Source organism: Barbatula barbatula (assembly GCF_947034865.1).
Source record: "Barbatula barbatula genome assembly, chromosome: 10".
NCBI lineage: Eukaryota > Metazoa > Chordata > Actinopteri > Cypriniformes > Nemacheilidae > Barbatula > Barbatula barbatula.
This window is the reverse complement of record NC_136773.1, coordinates 18,781,206-18,795,909: the sequence shown is the minus strand read 5'-3', so window position 1 is coordinate 18,795,909 and position 14,704 is coordinate 18,781,206. Positions and strand designations below refer to the sequence as shown.

At 40.4% G+C, this 14,704-nt stretch overlaps 1 protein-coding gene across 1 annotated transcript in view; it reads left to right on the top strand.

Annotated features, from left to right (window-relative positions):
* Nucleotides 1-14,704, top strand: part of itpr2 (inositol 1,4,5-trisphosphate receptor, type 2) — a 58,281-nt gene that overhangs the window by 14,579 nt on the left and 28,998 nt on the right. The window contains exons 12-37 of the mRNA XM_079465894.1: nt 490-589; nt 704-867; nt 956-1,097; nt 1,177-1,335; nt 1,434-1,606; nt 1,711-1,830; nt 2,200-2,382; nt 2,531-2,782; nt 2,941-3,088; nt 3,458-3,605; nt 3,872-4,062; nt 4,228-4,348; nt 4,575-4,626; nt 5,340-5,508; nt 5,631-5,798; nt 6,261-6,347; nt 6,535-6,660; nt 6,798-6,920; nt 7,018-7,218; nt 7,695-7,946; nt 8,399-8,524; nt 8,656-8,784; nt 8,915-9,035; nt 10,181-10,362; nt 10,679-10,821; nt 11,879-11,987. Of these exons, the coding sequence (XP_079322020.1) occupies nt 490-589; nt 704-867; nt 956-1,097; nt 1,177-1,335; nt 1,434-1,606; nt 1,711-1,830; nt 2,200-2,382; nt 2,531-2,782; nt 2,941-3,088; nt 3,458-3,605; nt 3,872-4,062; nt 4,228-4,348; nt 4,575-4,626; nt 5,340-5,508; nt 5,631-5,798; nt 6,261-6,347; nt 6,535-6,660; nt 6,798-6,920; nt 7,018-7,218; nt 7,695-7,946; nt 8,399-8,524; nt 8,656-8,784; nt 8,915-9,035; nt 10,181-10,362; nt 10,679-10,821; nt 11,879-11,987 (3,889 nt within the window). The remainder of the gene's footprint in view (nt 1-489; nt 590-703; nt 868-955; nt 1,098-1,176; nt 1,336-1,433; nt 1,607-1,710; nt 1,831-2,199; nt 2,383-2,530; nt 2,783-2,940; nt 3,089-3,457; nt 3,606-3,871; nt 4,063-4,227; nt 4,349-4,574; nt 4,627-5,339; nt 5,509-5,630; nt 5,799-6,260; nt 6,348-6,534; nt 6,661-6,797; nt 6,921-7,017; nt 7,219-7,694; nt 7,947-8,398; nt 8,525-8,655; nt 8,785-8,914; nt 9,036-10,180; nt 10,363-10,678; nt 10,822-11,878; nt 11,988-14,704) is intronic.

The following is a 14,704-nucleotide window of genomic DNA, read 5'->3' as shown; positions in this document are numbered from 1 at the left end:
TTATGAGACCATCAGTCGTGGCTGCTTGTTCTTTGAGTCTCCTTGAAGTGCAATCGATATGATAGGAATCATTAAGCTTTGTACTAAATGACGCCCTCAGCCCTTGATGTCCTCCTTTAAATTCACACTTTGGTGATGATAACGCATAGACTGTTATGGCACCTCAATGCTAAAGAACGCTGTAATGGAGTGGTTGATGGATAGGAATGTGCGAGATGCCTTACAAGAGTGTTAATTCTCATTGGTTGACAGATGCTTATTGCAGAGTGCGTGAACAAATTGGTGGCAGTGATGAAGTGATGCTTTTGCAAGTCCGTCTTCTGTGCTTATTTTTTATTTAATGGATATATAGTGTTTTCTGAAAAATCGAACTAAAGGATGTATCGCATTTGGACTCCAAGGATTCGTTCAAAAGTCCAAGACCATTAGGACACATCAAGTGCATTATTTGAGACTGGGTGTTTGTATCCAAATGATTTTGTTTTTCAGGAACTCATATGTGAGACTCCGAAACTTGTGCACAAACACCTGGGTGACCAGCACCAACATTCCCATCGATGTGGAGGAGGAGCGACCCGTTATGCTCAAGGTCACCTTTGCTCATGTCCTTTTTATTCAAACTTTCTTATGCAAAGACATTTTTGTCTTGTCCGTGTCCATACAGTATAAGAAGCTCATATAGTTTCTCTGTCCATTCTAACAGATTGGCACCTGTCAAATGAAAGAGGACAAGGAGGCGTTCTCCATCAATTCTGTCCCCCTGTCAGAGGTCAGAGACTTGGACTTTGCCAACGATGCCAACAAGGTCCTTGAATCGTTTGTGCGTATACTGGGGATCAGCAATTTCCCAGCAACGAATGAACGCAGGTATGCCTGCACCAGAACTAGTGTGTTGGTTGACACCTAGATAATCTTTAATTTAAACACCTGATAATCTCTTCTCTTGTTTTATAAGGTTTACCACTAAGCTGTTAGAAGATCTGGTCTTCTTTTTGTGCGAGGTGCCGAACAACGGGGAAGACGTGCTCTCCGTGGTCATCTCCAACCCCAACAGAGAAAGACAGAAACTCATGAGAGAGCAGAACATCCTTGCGCAGGTTTGCTCAAACTGGAAGCCATTTAAGGTGCCTTACTTTGTCACCAGCTCGAACCCAAGCATTGCTTTTATGTTTGTAGATCTTTGGCATCTTGAAAGCCCCATGTGCTGACAACAAGGACTCACCTATGCCAAAGCTTGAAGATCTGGGGGACCAGCGCAATGCTCCTTTTAAGTACATGTTACAGCTGTGTTACAGAATCCTGCGGCATTCACAACAGGACTACCGCAAAAATCAGGCAAGGAACATATATTTTTGAATCCATCTTCCCATTTATTCATATGCCCCACCCAGCAGTCATCCAATATGAGTAACACATGTTGTTCTTTCTTACAGGAGTACATAGCCAAAAATTTTTCCATCATGCAGGCTCAAATAGGCTACGAGATCCTGGCAGAAGACACCATAACCGCTCTGCTGCACAACAACCGCAAACTGTTGGAGAAGCACATCACCGCTCATGAGATCGAGACCTTTGTCAAACTTCTGCGCAGGAACCGAGAGCCCCGGTCTGTCCGGCAGATTTCAACATCCAGTTAAATGAGCAGAATGGTTGCAAGGGTTGACAAGTTAAATTTATTGTCATTAACTGTATATTTCTTGTGTTTCCCAGGTTTCTAGATTATTTGTCGGACCTCTGTGTCTCCAACAAAACGGCTATTCCAGTAACTCAGGAACTGATTTGCAAATTCATGCTAAGCTCAACGAACGCAGATATCCTCATCCAGACAAGGTAAGCACTCTTCTGTTTAAAGGGATAGTTCACCCAAAAATTTAAATTCTGTGATCATTTACTCACCCTCTTGTCATTTCAAAGCTGTATGAATTTGCAAAAAAATGTATGTGAAGATTTTGAGGAAAGTTGGCACTCATTCACTATTGTATGGATGCAAAAAACCAATGCAATTGAATGTGTGCCAGTTAAAAACATTTTTCAAAATGTCGTTCTGCAGAAGGAAAAGTAACAAAGTTTTAAAATGACAATAAGTTAAGGGAATTCATTTTCATTTTGGGATGAACTTTCACTTTAAGATCTACTGACATTACCAATTTGAGATTGACTCTTGAGTTACAATGGCTTATAATGTGATGTGTCTGATAGGGTTATTCCACATATGGAAATCTCTCTGGAGTCATCTTTGGCCAATGAGGATGGTGAGGATGAAGAGGTGTGGCTGTACTGGATCGACAGCAACAAAGAGCCACATGGGAAGACCATCCGCCACCTGGCCCAGGATGCTAAGGATGGACAAAAGCTGGACATTGAAATCATCACTTACTACAGGTGTGAGATCAACGACACAGATGAATGAGCAGTGACATCATAATATACTCCAAGTGATTATGATATACTTCATTTACCATAGATGAACATCCCCAACTATTCAAGTTTTGGAAATCACATCATATTTTTACTCTGTGTTATCTTGCAGGTGTCAACTCAATCTCTTCGCTAAAATGTGCCTGGACCGGCAGTATCTGGCCATCAATCAGATATCCACGCAACTGCCAGTGGATCTTATCCTGCGCTGCATGTTTGACGATTTCCTGCCCTACAACCTGCGCGCATCTTTTTGCCGTCTAATGCTACACATGCATGTAGACCGGGACCCACAGGAGGCCGTAGTGCCTGTTCGCTATGCCCGTCTATGGACTGAAATACCTTCTAAGATCTCTGTGAATGAGTAAGGAGTTGTAGCATTTTACAGACCCACCTCACATCCGCCTGCTACCCTTGTATTGATTTCTATTTGTTTTCATTGAGCGTACTTTTTTATTTTGTACTGTGCTTAACTATGCTTTTGTGTTACCTGGCTTGTCTGAGTATAAATCTTGTACACAGGTATGAATATGAGTTCAGAGACACATCCAGAGAGGAGATGAAGGGGAAATTTGCTCCTACGATGAGGTTTGTGGATGAGTACCTCAAAGACGTGGTCAGTCAGCCGTACCCATTTGGAGACGGAGAGAAGAATGAATTGACTCTGGAGGTCAGTTGGGGATATACAGTATAAGCGGTGCTTGCCAGCCATTGGGACTTAGGATAGGAGGAGGATACCTTGAGCTTTATAAAGATCAGAATTTCAGAGAAATTTAAGGGGGGGCTCTTTCAATTTCTAACACCGATGGGGCCATATATGCTCTTGCAATCACCCATTAGTCACATTTTTAGTGTGTGTTTAGTGCCATATTTTGGATTTTCAAAATGATGTAATGTGTCAATGGGACAGGGGAGATTGACTGTGTCAGCGTTCATACTGAATGATTTACTCTATAACTCATTTTATGAATTTTAATGGGCGCTCTTTCTCTCTCTCTCTCTCTCTCTCTCTCTCTCTCTCTCTCTCTTGCTCTCTCAGGTGGTGCACCTTGCACGTAATCTGGTCTACTTTGGTTTCTACAGCTTTAGTGAGCTGTTGTGCCTCACACGCACCCTGCTGGCCATCTTGGACATTGTCCAGCCCTCTTACTCATTTATGGCCAAACTTAACAAGGGTCCTGAGGGAGGTGAGATCCTGAGGCATAGATAGTACTTAGATTTTTTTTTAACTACGTTGCATAATTGAGATACATTGGTTGCTACCTTGGATTTCAAATGATATTAGGTGTTTTAGCTATTATGCTGTATAATATTGCTTAAAAGGGTGCACAGTGTGAATGTGTAACAATGCAAGCACGTTAAGTTACTGTATATGTTTTTGGATTGAGTCTCTAGAACCTGACTGTCGTTTAGATACCGGCTCACTTTAGGCTGTGTATTTATGTGTGTGTAGGTAATAATGTCATGCGCACCATCCACGGTGTGGGTGAGATGATGACTCAGATGGTTCTGAGCAGAGGCTCAATGATGATGCCCCACAGTCCCCCCGACGCTCGGCCAATCCACGGCAAGCAAATCTGTCTCCCTGACAACGGGGACGTCATGGTGATGGACACCAAGCTCAGGATTATTGAGATTCTGCAGGTGATGCTGTCATAGATGCACTTGTGAATCCCAGCAACTATTGTATGATTAATGTAATGGACAGATTAATTATAAACTGATTTATGACTAAATGTATTTGTTACACTGCACAAAACTGAACAGTTGTTTATTTAGTCTCTTTACATTTATGTTTTGCTTATATAGTTTATTTTGAATGTGCGTCTGGATTACCGCATCACCTACTTGCTGTCCATCTATAAAAAAGAGTTTGGTGATCAGACTCTGGACAGTTCTGCATCAGTGACAGAAATTCCCATCATGTCTGGTGAGAGCAATATCATGAAACTTCTCCACGGAGTCAGATTTAAACCACAAAGTTGTCACATAAGCTCCAACTGAATCTGTTTTTTTGTATTTAGATTTAATGCTGTCTGGATTTTATGTGTTATTGCTTCTTTACAATGAATTCTGAGCAGGCACAGAGCAGCCTTAACTCGGATGTGTAAAGATACAGTATAAGCTAACAGTTTTGGTACTATGGTACTTTTCAGAGCCAGACATAGAAGAGATTGCAGTGAAAGCAGAAAATATGTTTTCTGGGAGGTGAGGAATTTTTTATTGATGTTTATTAGGGTCTTTTGTATATTTTACACTCAATATTTTTCTTTTAACGCGGCGCGTCAAAAGACAATTGAACGCATTAGAACCTATTATGATTTTAAATATTGTCCCCACTGGATGCGGTGCAGTGCGATGCAACAATCCCATTAGAACAAGCCATGTGTTGTCGCGCCGGTCACGTCCGGTGTGGACACGGTGTAAGATCAGTTGCATTTAAATGGTTGTAATTTGATCAAACTAAATTTATGTCCAACTAAAATTACCATCTTTACACTGTATTAAAAAAAGATTGTTAAAAAAAAATATTATGCCCGTTGTGTAGTTGTGCATGGAGAGTAAACTGAAGCTCAACTTTGGGAAGAATTTAAAGGGACAGTTTACCCCAAAGATAAAATGTCATCATCATTTACTCACCCTCGAGTTGTTCAAGATTTGTATAAGTTTCTTTGTTTCGATGAACACAGAGAAAGATGTTTGGAAGAATGCTTGTAACCAAACAGTTCTTGGACACCATTGACTACCATAGTATAAAAAATTACAATGGTTGTCAAAAGCGCCCCAGAACTGTTTGCTTTCCTACATTCTTCAAAATATATTTTATTCTGTGTTTAACAGAACAAAGAACGTTTTGTAGTCAATGTTTATTTTCTGTAATCTACTTTTGTGTTTACCTGTGGGTCTCTGTGTGTTTGCAGTTCGAAACAGGGAGGTACTGTGGACCTCGATAATGAAGGTGGTCAGACGTTTCTACGCGTGCTCATTCATCTCATCATGCAGGACTACCCACCGTTGGTCTCTGGCTCTCTGCAGCTCATCTTCAAACACTTCAGCCAGAGAGCCGAAGTCCTCCAGGCCTTCAAACAGGTCTTAGCTTCATTTATACTAGTGTTTAAATACCAGGACACATTATGAATATCAATCTTGGATTAAAACAGGAACCAGTAACACTATTTATTATAAACGTATCTTATGTCGATGAAATTCAGGTCCAGTTGCTGGTTTCTGAGCAAGATGTTGAGAACTATAAGAAAATTAAGGCAAACCTGGACCAGCTGCGTCTGACGGTGGAGAAGTCCGAGCTGTGGGTCGAGAAGAGCGGAAGTTACGGGAATGAAGACATCGCAGATAATCAGAACAAGGAACAGAATTCGGAGGTGCACTAGCAGAAGGAAGCCATTGCAGACATGCTGCAAGATCTAGTGAAAGGCATCCAATCCAGCCAACATCCAAGTGTGATGTCAGAGGCCACACCTATGTCAAAAGAGACCACGCCCTCCCAATACAAAATAGGCTTGATACGCCGCCAAATGTTCTGACAGGCGGATGACATCAAAGTACCGTGAGAGCGTTTGACATAAAAAGTTTGCTTTCGAAGCCAAACAAGCCGAATGCTATAAATCCCCCTCTGACATCGCACTTGGATGTAGGCGGGTTGAATGTCAACCACAGAATGCAGCAAGACTTACTTGGATAGAGTTCAACATGCTTCTTTATGATGATGCTTTGTGAATGTAAAATAAGAATTTCATTAAGATTTAATGGTGAATTTTATTACCCTAGTTATGATAAGATTGTGGCCACATATCTAACTATTTAATCGTATTTCTGGTTTACAGGAAGCATGTATTTTGAGTCCAGTACAGGATGGCATTAAACCACAGATTGACAGCAACAAGGCTAACAACTACAATATCGTACATAAGGTAGTTAAAATCTCTCTTTGCTTCGTTTTCACTAGTATCCCCAAAGTGATCTGTTCTCATCCCCACAGAATATATTACATCAGAACCCATCGGTGTTTATTTTTAGAAAGTTCTTCTCAAAATATTAGCAAAGTGTTGTAGCCTTGTGGTCTGTGTGTGATTTGCTCTTTCGGTGGTCGTTACACAGATCCTGGAGAGTCTCATTCAACTCTGCAACCCTCCTAAGAAGAGTCGTGTGCAACAACAGAGGCTGCTGAAGAACATGGGAGCTCATACTGTAGTACTGGACCTTCTCCAGATCCCATATGAGAAAGTAAGTGAACCACATTGGTTTAAAGTCCTGAATCTCTGATGGAATCCACATCCAAGAACTGGAAGAACTTTTTGATATTCTTTGATTTGTAGTAGACAGGTTCTCACACTGCCAAACCCTTTCTCCTTCATCCTTAGGCTGATAAGAAGATGGACGAGATCATGACTCTAGCACACACTTTTCTTCAGAGCTTTAGCAGAGATAACCCTCAGAACCAGACATTGCTGCACAAACATCTCAACCTCTTCCTCACACCTGGGGTGTGTTATATATTAATGCAGCAGTATGCATTTCATTATGTTTTAATATAGTTCAAATGAATTTTGTATTTGATGAGGCTGTCTTGGCTTCATTTAGCTTCTCGAAGCAAAGACCATGTGCTACATCTTCAGGAACAACTTCATCCTCTGCAACGAGATCAGCGACCGTGTTGTGCATCATTTCGTGCACTGCATAGAGACTCACGGCCGTCACGTGCAGTACCTGCGCTTCCTACAGACCATCGTCAAGGCAGACGGCAAATATGTTAAGGAGTGTCAGTGCAAAGTCATGAATGAGGTGGGAAAGACTTTGGGTTTAAAGCAACAACTTAGGTGTATATGACTTCTTGTCTATATTAATAGACTCACCACTCTTGTCATTTTAAACCTGTAAGACTTTCTTCTTTTGTGTCCAGCGAGAGATATTTTGGAAAATGTTGTTATCTGTCACCCATTCCATACAATAGAAGTCAATGGGTACCGGCACTGTTCGGTTACCAACATTGTTCTAAATATCTCCGGTTGTGTTCTGCTGAAGAAAGAAAGTCACAAAGGTTTGAAATGATAAGAGCCTGAGTAAATGATGACAAAATTTTCATTTTTGATTGCCTTTAAATGAAAGCTTTCTAGCTTTTTAATACAGATGGTGGCGCGATCATATCCTTTGGCTTGAATCAACCACTCCTAATAGACCTCATAGACTTCCATCCACAGAAGTGTGTATTTCTATAGTGACTTATCCAGTTGAAACAAGGGTTTTGTTTTGAACGGCAGCTGGTGAATGGAGGTGAAGATGTGCTGGTGTTTTACAACGATCGCGCCTCCTTCCCCGTGCTGCTGAACATGATGTGCTCCGAGCGGGAGCGCAAAGATGAAAACGGGGCTCTGGCGTATCACATCACTCTGGTGGAGCTGCTGGCGGCATGCACCGAGGGCAAGAACGTCGACACCGAGCTCAAGTGCAATTCACTACTGCCACTCGATGACATCATCAAGGTGGTCATCCATGAGGACTGCATTCCAGAGGTGATGGGGCATTACAACCCTACTGTACCTTAACCTTCACTTAAAGGAACAGTCCACCCCCAAAAAATGATTCACTCACCCTCAAGTAGTTCCAAATCTGTATACATTTCTTTGTTCTGATTTAACAAAGAGAAGGATTTGTAAGAATGCTTGTAACCAAACAGTTTTAGACCCCGTTGACTACCATAGTACACAAATTTGCTTTATACATCTCATTGAAGATAATTTGAAGAATGTAGGAAAGCAAACAGCTCTGGTGCACTTTTGACTACAATTGTAATTTTTCCTACTGTGGTAGTCCATAGTGGCCAATAACTGTTTGGTTTGAGGCATTCTTCCAAATATCTTTCTCTGTGTTCATCAGAACAAAGAAATGTATACAATTTATACCATGCATCTAAGTGAAACCAGCAACCTGCCTGTATGACTATTTGTTTCTTTAACATCTACAGATAAAAATATCTTATGTGAATTTTGTGAATCACTGCTATGTGGACACTGAAGTGGAGATGAAGGAGATCTACACCAGCAATCACATTTGGACGCTCTTTAGAAATTTCCTAACAGATATGGCCAGGGTGAGTCTGATAAACCACCACTTTCTGTGACTAATATGAGGCTGAACGGCTGTAGATCACCCATGACTGATTTGCGCTTGCTGTGTGGGCGCTAAGCATTCTGAACTGTGTGAACTGTGATGATGTTGTAGGTGTGTAACAGCACCACAGACAGGAAGCACGCTGACGAATCCCTCGAAAAGTACGTCACCGACACCATCATGGACATCGTCAAGGGCTTCTTCGGTTCCCAGTTTTCCGTCAGCAACTCTAACCTGCAGGTAGAAGGACTCAACGAGTCTCAACCCTTCTCGCTTCTCCTGCCGTATTTCTCCTTTACGACTTAGTCATTTTGTTAATGCAGTGTTTCTTTTGATGTGTGACTGTGTGGTACTTGTATCTCATTGTCAGGCCCATCAACCGATATTCATTCAGATTCTCCAGTCGGCTTGCAGACTGTACAACTGCACCTGGCTCAAGTCCCTGCAGAAGACTAACATTGAGTGTTGCATTAAAACCCTCGCTGACGTGGGTATGTTCTTGGCTGAGATGTACCTTAAGAGGGTTGGGATTTTGATTTGAAGAATAAACATCATTTGTATGGAGTAGATGCTTCATTTCGGGTATCGTCATGATTGAGTTGGGTTTCACAATCACACATGCGATCCCATCTGAAAGTTTCTCAGTGATTCACAAAATGTTATTACACATATTACACATTCTCAAACTAATCGTAATTACATATCGTAGAGAAGTTAAAAGACGATTTAAAGTTTTCATGAACACAAATATTTATTTTTAAGAATTCTGGAAAAAATGGAAGATACAGTAAAAATATCAAACATTTTACAATCTCTAGACCTTTTCAATAATAAAGTGTGAAGTCAGGTATATTTTTCACACTTTAAATTGTTAACCAAATGTAGATTAAAACCTGGATTAATTAAAGTTATTTTGTTCAATATGTACCTGCATTATTTAGACTAATATAGATTGCACGTTTTTTTTTATTATCTATTTATTGTTTATTATTGTCTTTCATTTAAAATGTGATTTATACAGTTTGTTCTTCTTTTATGAGAGACACCAAATTTCGATGGATGTTATACAATGAAATTAAAGGCATTACATTTTCAATACAATTGGCCAAGACCCGCTTGTATCCCAGTTTAATAAATGCTAGTCCATCTATGAAAAGAGGGTTTGCCTCCATTGTTTGACATTTTGATACTGAAATTTTACACACTATGTAAAGGATTCCCAAGCCAACAACAAACTTTGGTTTATGTTGTTCTTATGTACATTAAGTTCTATCAAAGTTCAAAAACATTCTTGCAGTCACATTTAAATAGAATGTTATCATCATTTGTCATAGCTAAAGGTTCTAAAACATTATGACAACATTGTTAGTGGAATGTTCCAAACAAACAGAAATAAAGTTTTCATAAATAAATGTAAATGTCAGCAAAATGCTCATGGAACAAAATATAATTCGTTGTGTGTTTGTAAATAACCTGCCGTAACACAGCTTTGTCTCACATTGTTTACCTTTTGCGCCACAATATGAAATTATTCTAAACACGGGGTTAAAAATGTCTTTACAAAGGCTAACAGAGCTAAAAAAGCTTTATATAAACACTCCAAACTAAACCCTGATCTCCTTCTGACCCCTTCCAGCTAAAAACCGAGCCATTCCCATTCCTGTGGATCTGGATGGTCAGGTCAACGCTTTGTCCCTGAAGACACACACCAACATGGTGCAGCGTGCAGCTAAAGACTGGAGACTGTCAGCCCGCGCCCGGCCACGCAAAGAGCCTTTTGGGGCCCCAGATTACAAGAACATCATTGAGAAACTACAGGTAACATGGCCCTTTCAGGTAGCAAACACTGTCACTGTACATAGCGTCAAATGTGTAGGTTTTATAAAGGCGAAACAATGAGCCGGTGGATATAGATCTGGGCTGCCATCAACGTTTTCAGAACTCCACAAGGGACGATCCCTGGCCCCAGTCAATTAAATACGTTCTTCACAAATACTTTAAGAATGTGGTTTTGTTTCTTTTTTTGCCAATTGTTTTGTATTGTGTGATTGATAACACTCTTATTCTTATTTTTTACTCTGATTTTATGTAGCAATTTTGTGAATTGTTTTAATTTCTGCCTGTACGTCTACAGGGAGTTGTTTCCTGTCTGGAAGAGCAGTTCAGTCCTCGGGTGCAGGCAGAGTTCTCTGTATTAGTAGACGTGCTCCACAGCCCAGAGATGTTGTTTCCTGAGTCGGCGCGGATGCGCTGTGAGACTGGAGCCTTCATGTCCAAGTGAGACGCACACCCACATACATATTATTTCAATCGTGCGTCAATCCGTGATGAATATATTAAAAAGGATAAATGGCAGTGTTATGTATAGGCCCAGATTGAAAAATCCCCTCAAATATTGTCACAGGTTCCAAACAACTGACGTCAAAAACATCCTTGACTGATTATATGTCGATTGTACGAATTAGTTTTAAAAATATCAATTTAAGTGTAATACAAAACATGTTCATGCTTGTATATATGCATCCGAGCCTGTCATGGCGTCATGAATGTATAGAGCCTATTTGCTGTGAACGGGCGACTAAGTGCCTTATATAAGCAATTTCCTGCATCTGCGTCTGCATGCTGATGCTCTGAAATCAAAGATACGCTCCACATGGGAACATAGCTTGTTTGTCTACGTGACCAAGACGTAAAACCCAATTGTAGTTTTATCATCACATTAGTCATAAATTCTTTGGATCATTTTCAACATTTCATTCATTGAAATTTGATAACATTATTATTCTTAAAGGAAAAGTCACCCACATGATGTTCAACATGTTTTAAGACGTCTTCGGAACACAAATGAAGATATTTCAGGTGACATCCGGGAGATTTCCAGGCCTCCTCATATAGACATATAGGTTATAGTTGTTGTCAAGGTCCAGAAAAGTACTAAAGACATTGTTACATTAGTCCATCTGCTCATAGTGGCGCAATCGCAGTGCTCTCGTGAACGTGCATCATAGACTGTCAAGCCAGAGGAGAATATATCGATTTAAGTTGTGGGTGTGTTTTTTCATTAAAGTTTGTCGTCGCTTAAAAAGATTTTAATCAAGCCACTATGAGAGGAAGTTCAATAATTTTCTGGACCTTGACAACAACTATAACCGAGATGTCTATGAGGAGGGCTGGAAATCTCTCGGATGTCACCTAACATATCTTTATTTGTTTTCCGAAGCACCGGGAGGTCTCAAAACATGTTTAACGTCATGTGGGTGAGTAGAAAAATAACACAATTTTGATTTTGAGATGAACTTTTCCTTTAATGCATGTGATGTCATGTGTCTCGCAGGCTCATCAAACACACTATGAAGCTCATGGAGAAAGAAGAGAAGTTGTGCATTAAGATCTTGCAGACCCTGCGAGAGATGCTGGATAAAAAAGAGACGTTTGAGGAGCAAGTAAGTGTGATGGATCATTTCTTATATCCTTGTGGCTTTTTGGTCCCTTCTATTCATTAAATCACTTCTTTCTGATAGATAGCAACACAGAAAAGCAGTATTGTCTTATTTCTTCCTATATATGCACATACTGAACATTCCGCTACAAGTCTCAATCAAACCATTGACCAAACTGATAACTTACCCATTGGGTTTCCTTTTCTCAAACTAAATCTGAATAATTTACTATATAGATAATAGATTATTAATGTGATAATTACTTTAATAATATTATATTTTTTATATAAACAAGTTAAGTTTAATATAAGCATTTCTAATATAAGCATTTCATAAGTATTCTGATATTTGTTATATCTATAGGTTTATTATAGATTTAACAAAATAAAAATCTTTTCAAGCGGCTTTTAAAACTTAAGTGCCTCTTGGGTGGATCTCTGGCTTCACTCACCTATCATTATAAACACATCGAGATGATACCGTTTTGGTGGATCAAGTCAATCACCTGACACCTGTGATAGCATAATGCCTTTAGTAAATGTTGTTGCCATGATAACAATTACCAGAAGAGGGCGCTAGCAACAAATGCAATGCCATTGAACCTGTTGACCCCGCCCCTCTGCTGTAGAAGAGAGAGAGTGTATGCGGGTGTGCTAGGTGAAGCGTAGCTCTCGGTCCTCTGCAGTGTGGTTGGCGTCTGTGGCAGAGTGGATGCTGGGAGTCCTGAGCTCCAGACAGTTAATCAGCATTCAGCAGAGGAACAGTCTTTCGCTGTTACATAAGCAAAGGCACATGAGGACACGCTCGTAGTGTTAGAGCAAGTAGCCATAGCATCCAGCACAAAGAATCAATACCGCAGAGCGGACTACATACTTGCACATGGAGGGAGTGGTAGAAAGAGGACGGTTTTAATAGCCATTTCGTTGGTAATATTGTACCTCAGTCAAGCTTGAGTTTTTGAGAGTTTGAATGTCCAATATGTTTAAAGCCTACTCGCTTAATTAAAAGAGAGGCACCTTTAAGTTTGAATTTATTTAGATTTTCAATGTTTTATTCACTGTCAATGTTTTATTGTTCATCAGCTGGAAAAGATCTCACATTTTCCTGGTGTTGTGGATGCTGCCATTCTCATACATATTAGAATGATCTGTAAAACATTTTATACTTATGGTTATTGTTAAAAGGATCCTTGGGTATAGAGCGAATTATGGCATTGACTTTATAATTGTGAAATAAAAAAAGTAATTGTAACTGGCACAGTATTCATAAACTTTGAAAATATATTTTTACTTTGAGGCTGACATTTTTTTGTGTGACAAAATCCGTGATGTCTAATGGTTGCAACCTAAACCTGTTCTCTTTCGCTACAGCAAAGCACACACGTTTTCCATATATAACAGTAAAATAAGACACGTAAAACATAAAATAAGATCAGATATATAAACACACAGGGACAGTAGGTGGTGGGATGTCCTTTTGACACAAGCATGCCTGCCTGCCATAAAAGAAAAACGCGTTCAGTAGCAGTAAGCGTGCGTCTTATGTATAAGACTTGTATAAGACTTGACAAGGTGAAACGTGTATTTTTTCACCGCTTTTAAACACAAAGGTGCCAAAATAATGGCTATAATCAAACAGGTTTTTTTCATTAAAATAGTCCCGCCCCAAACTAACATAATTGGTTGAACCAGTGCTGCTGTGTCCAGAGCCTTTCAGACAGAGTCACGTCAACCCCGTAGACTCAGTCCATTATTTTCACAGCAATGGCGGTTCACGGATCCTCTCAATTGTTCCTGGCAGTTACTAGCAACGCATGGAGCTGCAGCAAAACAGACCGATTGAGTTGAACTTTTAACCCATTTAAAGATGTAAGTCGATTAATTACATTTATTTATTTGGCAGAAGCTTTTATCCAAAGCGACTTACAAGTAGGAGAGCATTTAAACATTTTGTCAGCATGCTAAACAGTACAGTATGTTTTGACATGTTTTTTGAAAGTTGTCCGAGAATTCTACAGTTCTTGTGGAGGCTGGCGGTTCATTCCACCACAGGGGAACCCTATGAGTAAAGGTTTTTGCAAGCGAGGGCGGCAACTGGCAACCAGTGAAGTGAAATTAGGAGAGGACAGGAAGGGCCTGATTTTCCTGAGGTTGTAGAGCACATACCTGCAAGTTCGAGTCGTTGCTGCGATGTGAGAGGTGAATTTCTGATGGTCTTCGAACATTATCCTCAGGTTTCCTTGCAGACTTTGTGGATGTTATAGTTGAGGATCTGAGCTGAATTGTCAGGTGGTGTTCAATTAATGGGTGGGCCGGTTTAACCAGGAGTCCTGTCTTGGAGAGTTTGGATTGTAGGTGAGGCTCTTTCACCCAAGAAGAGATGTCCAGAAGGCAGGCAGAGACACGGGGAGAGATGGTGGGGTCATCTGGCTGAAGAGGAGCAAGAACTGATTCCTGAGGAACTCCAGTTGTTAGCTGGTGCGATTTGGATGTCTCACCTTACCAGGATACCAAAAAAGGATCTGGCCAACCAGTTGAGTACAGTTCCAGAGGTGCCCTGTTTAGAGAGAGTGGACAGCAGAATATGGTGGTTCACAGTATCAAATGCAGCAGAGAGATCAAGCAGAATAAGGACAGATAACAAGGATTTAGCCTTTGCCTGCCGCTTGTATTCGATGCCAGACAGGAGAGCGGTATCTGTAGGGGAATTTCCTTTTTTGA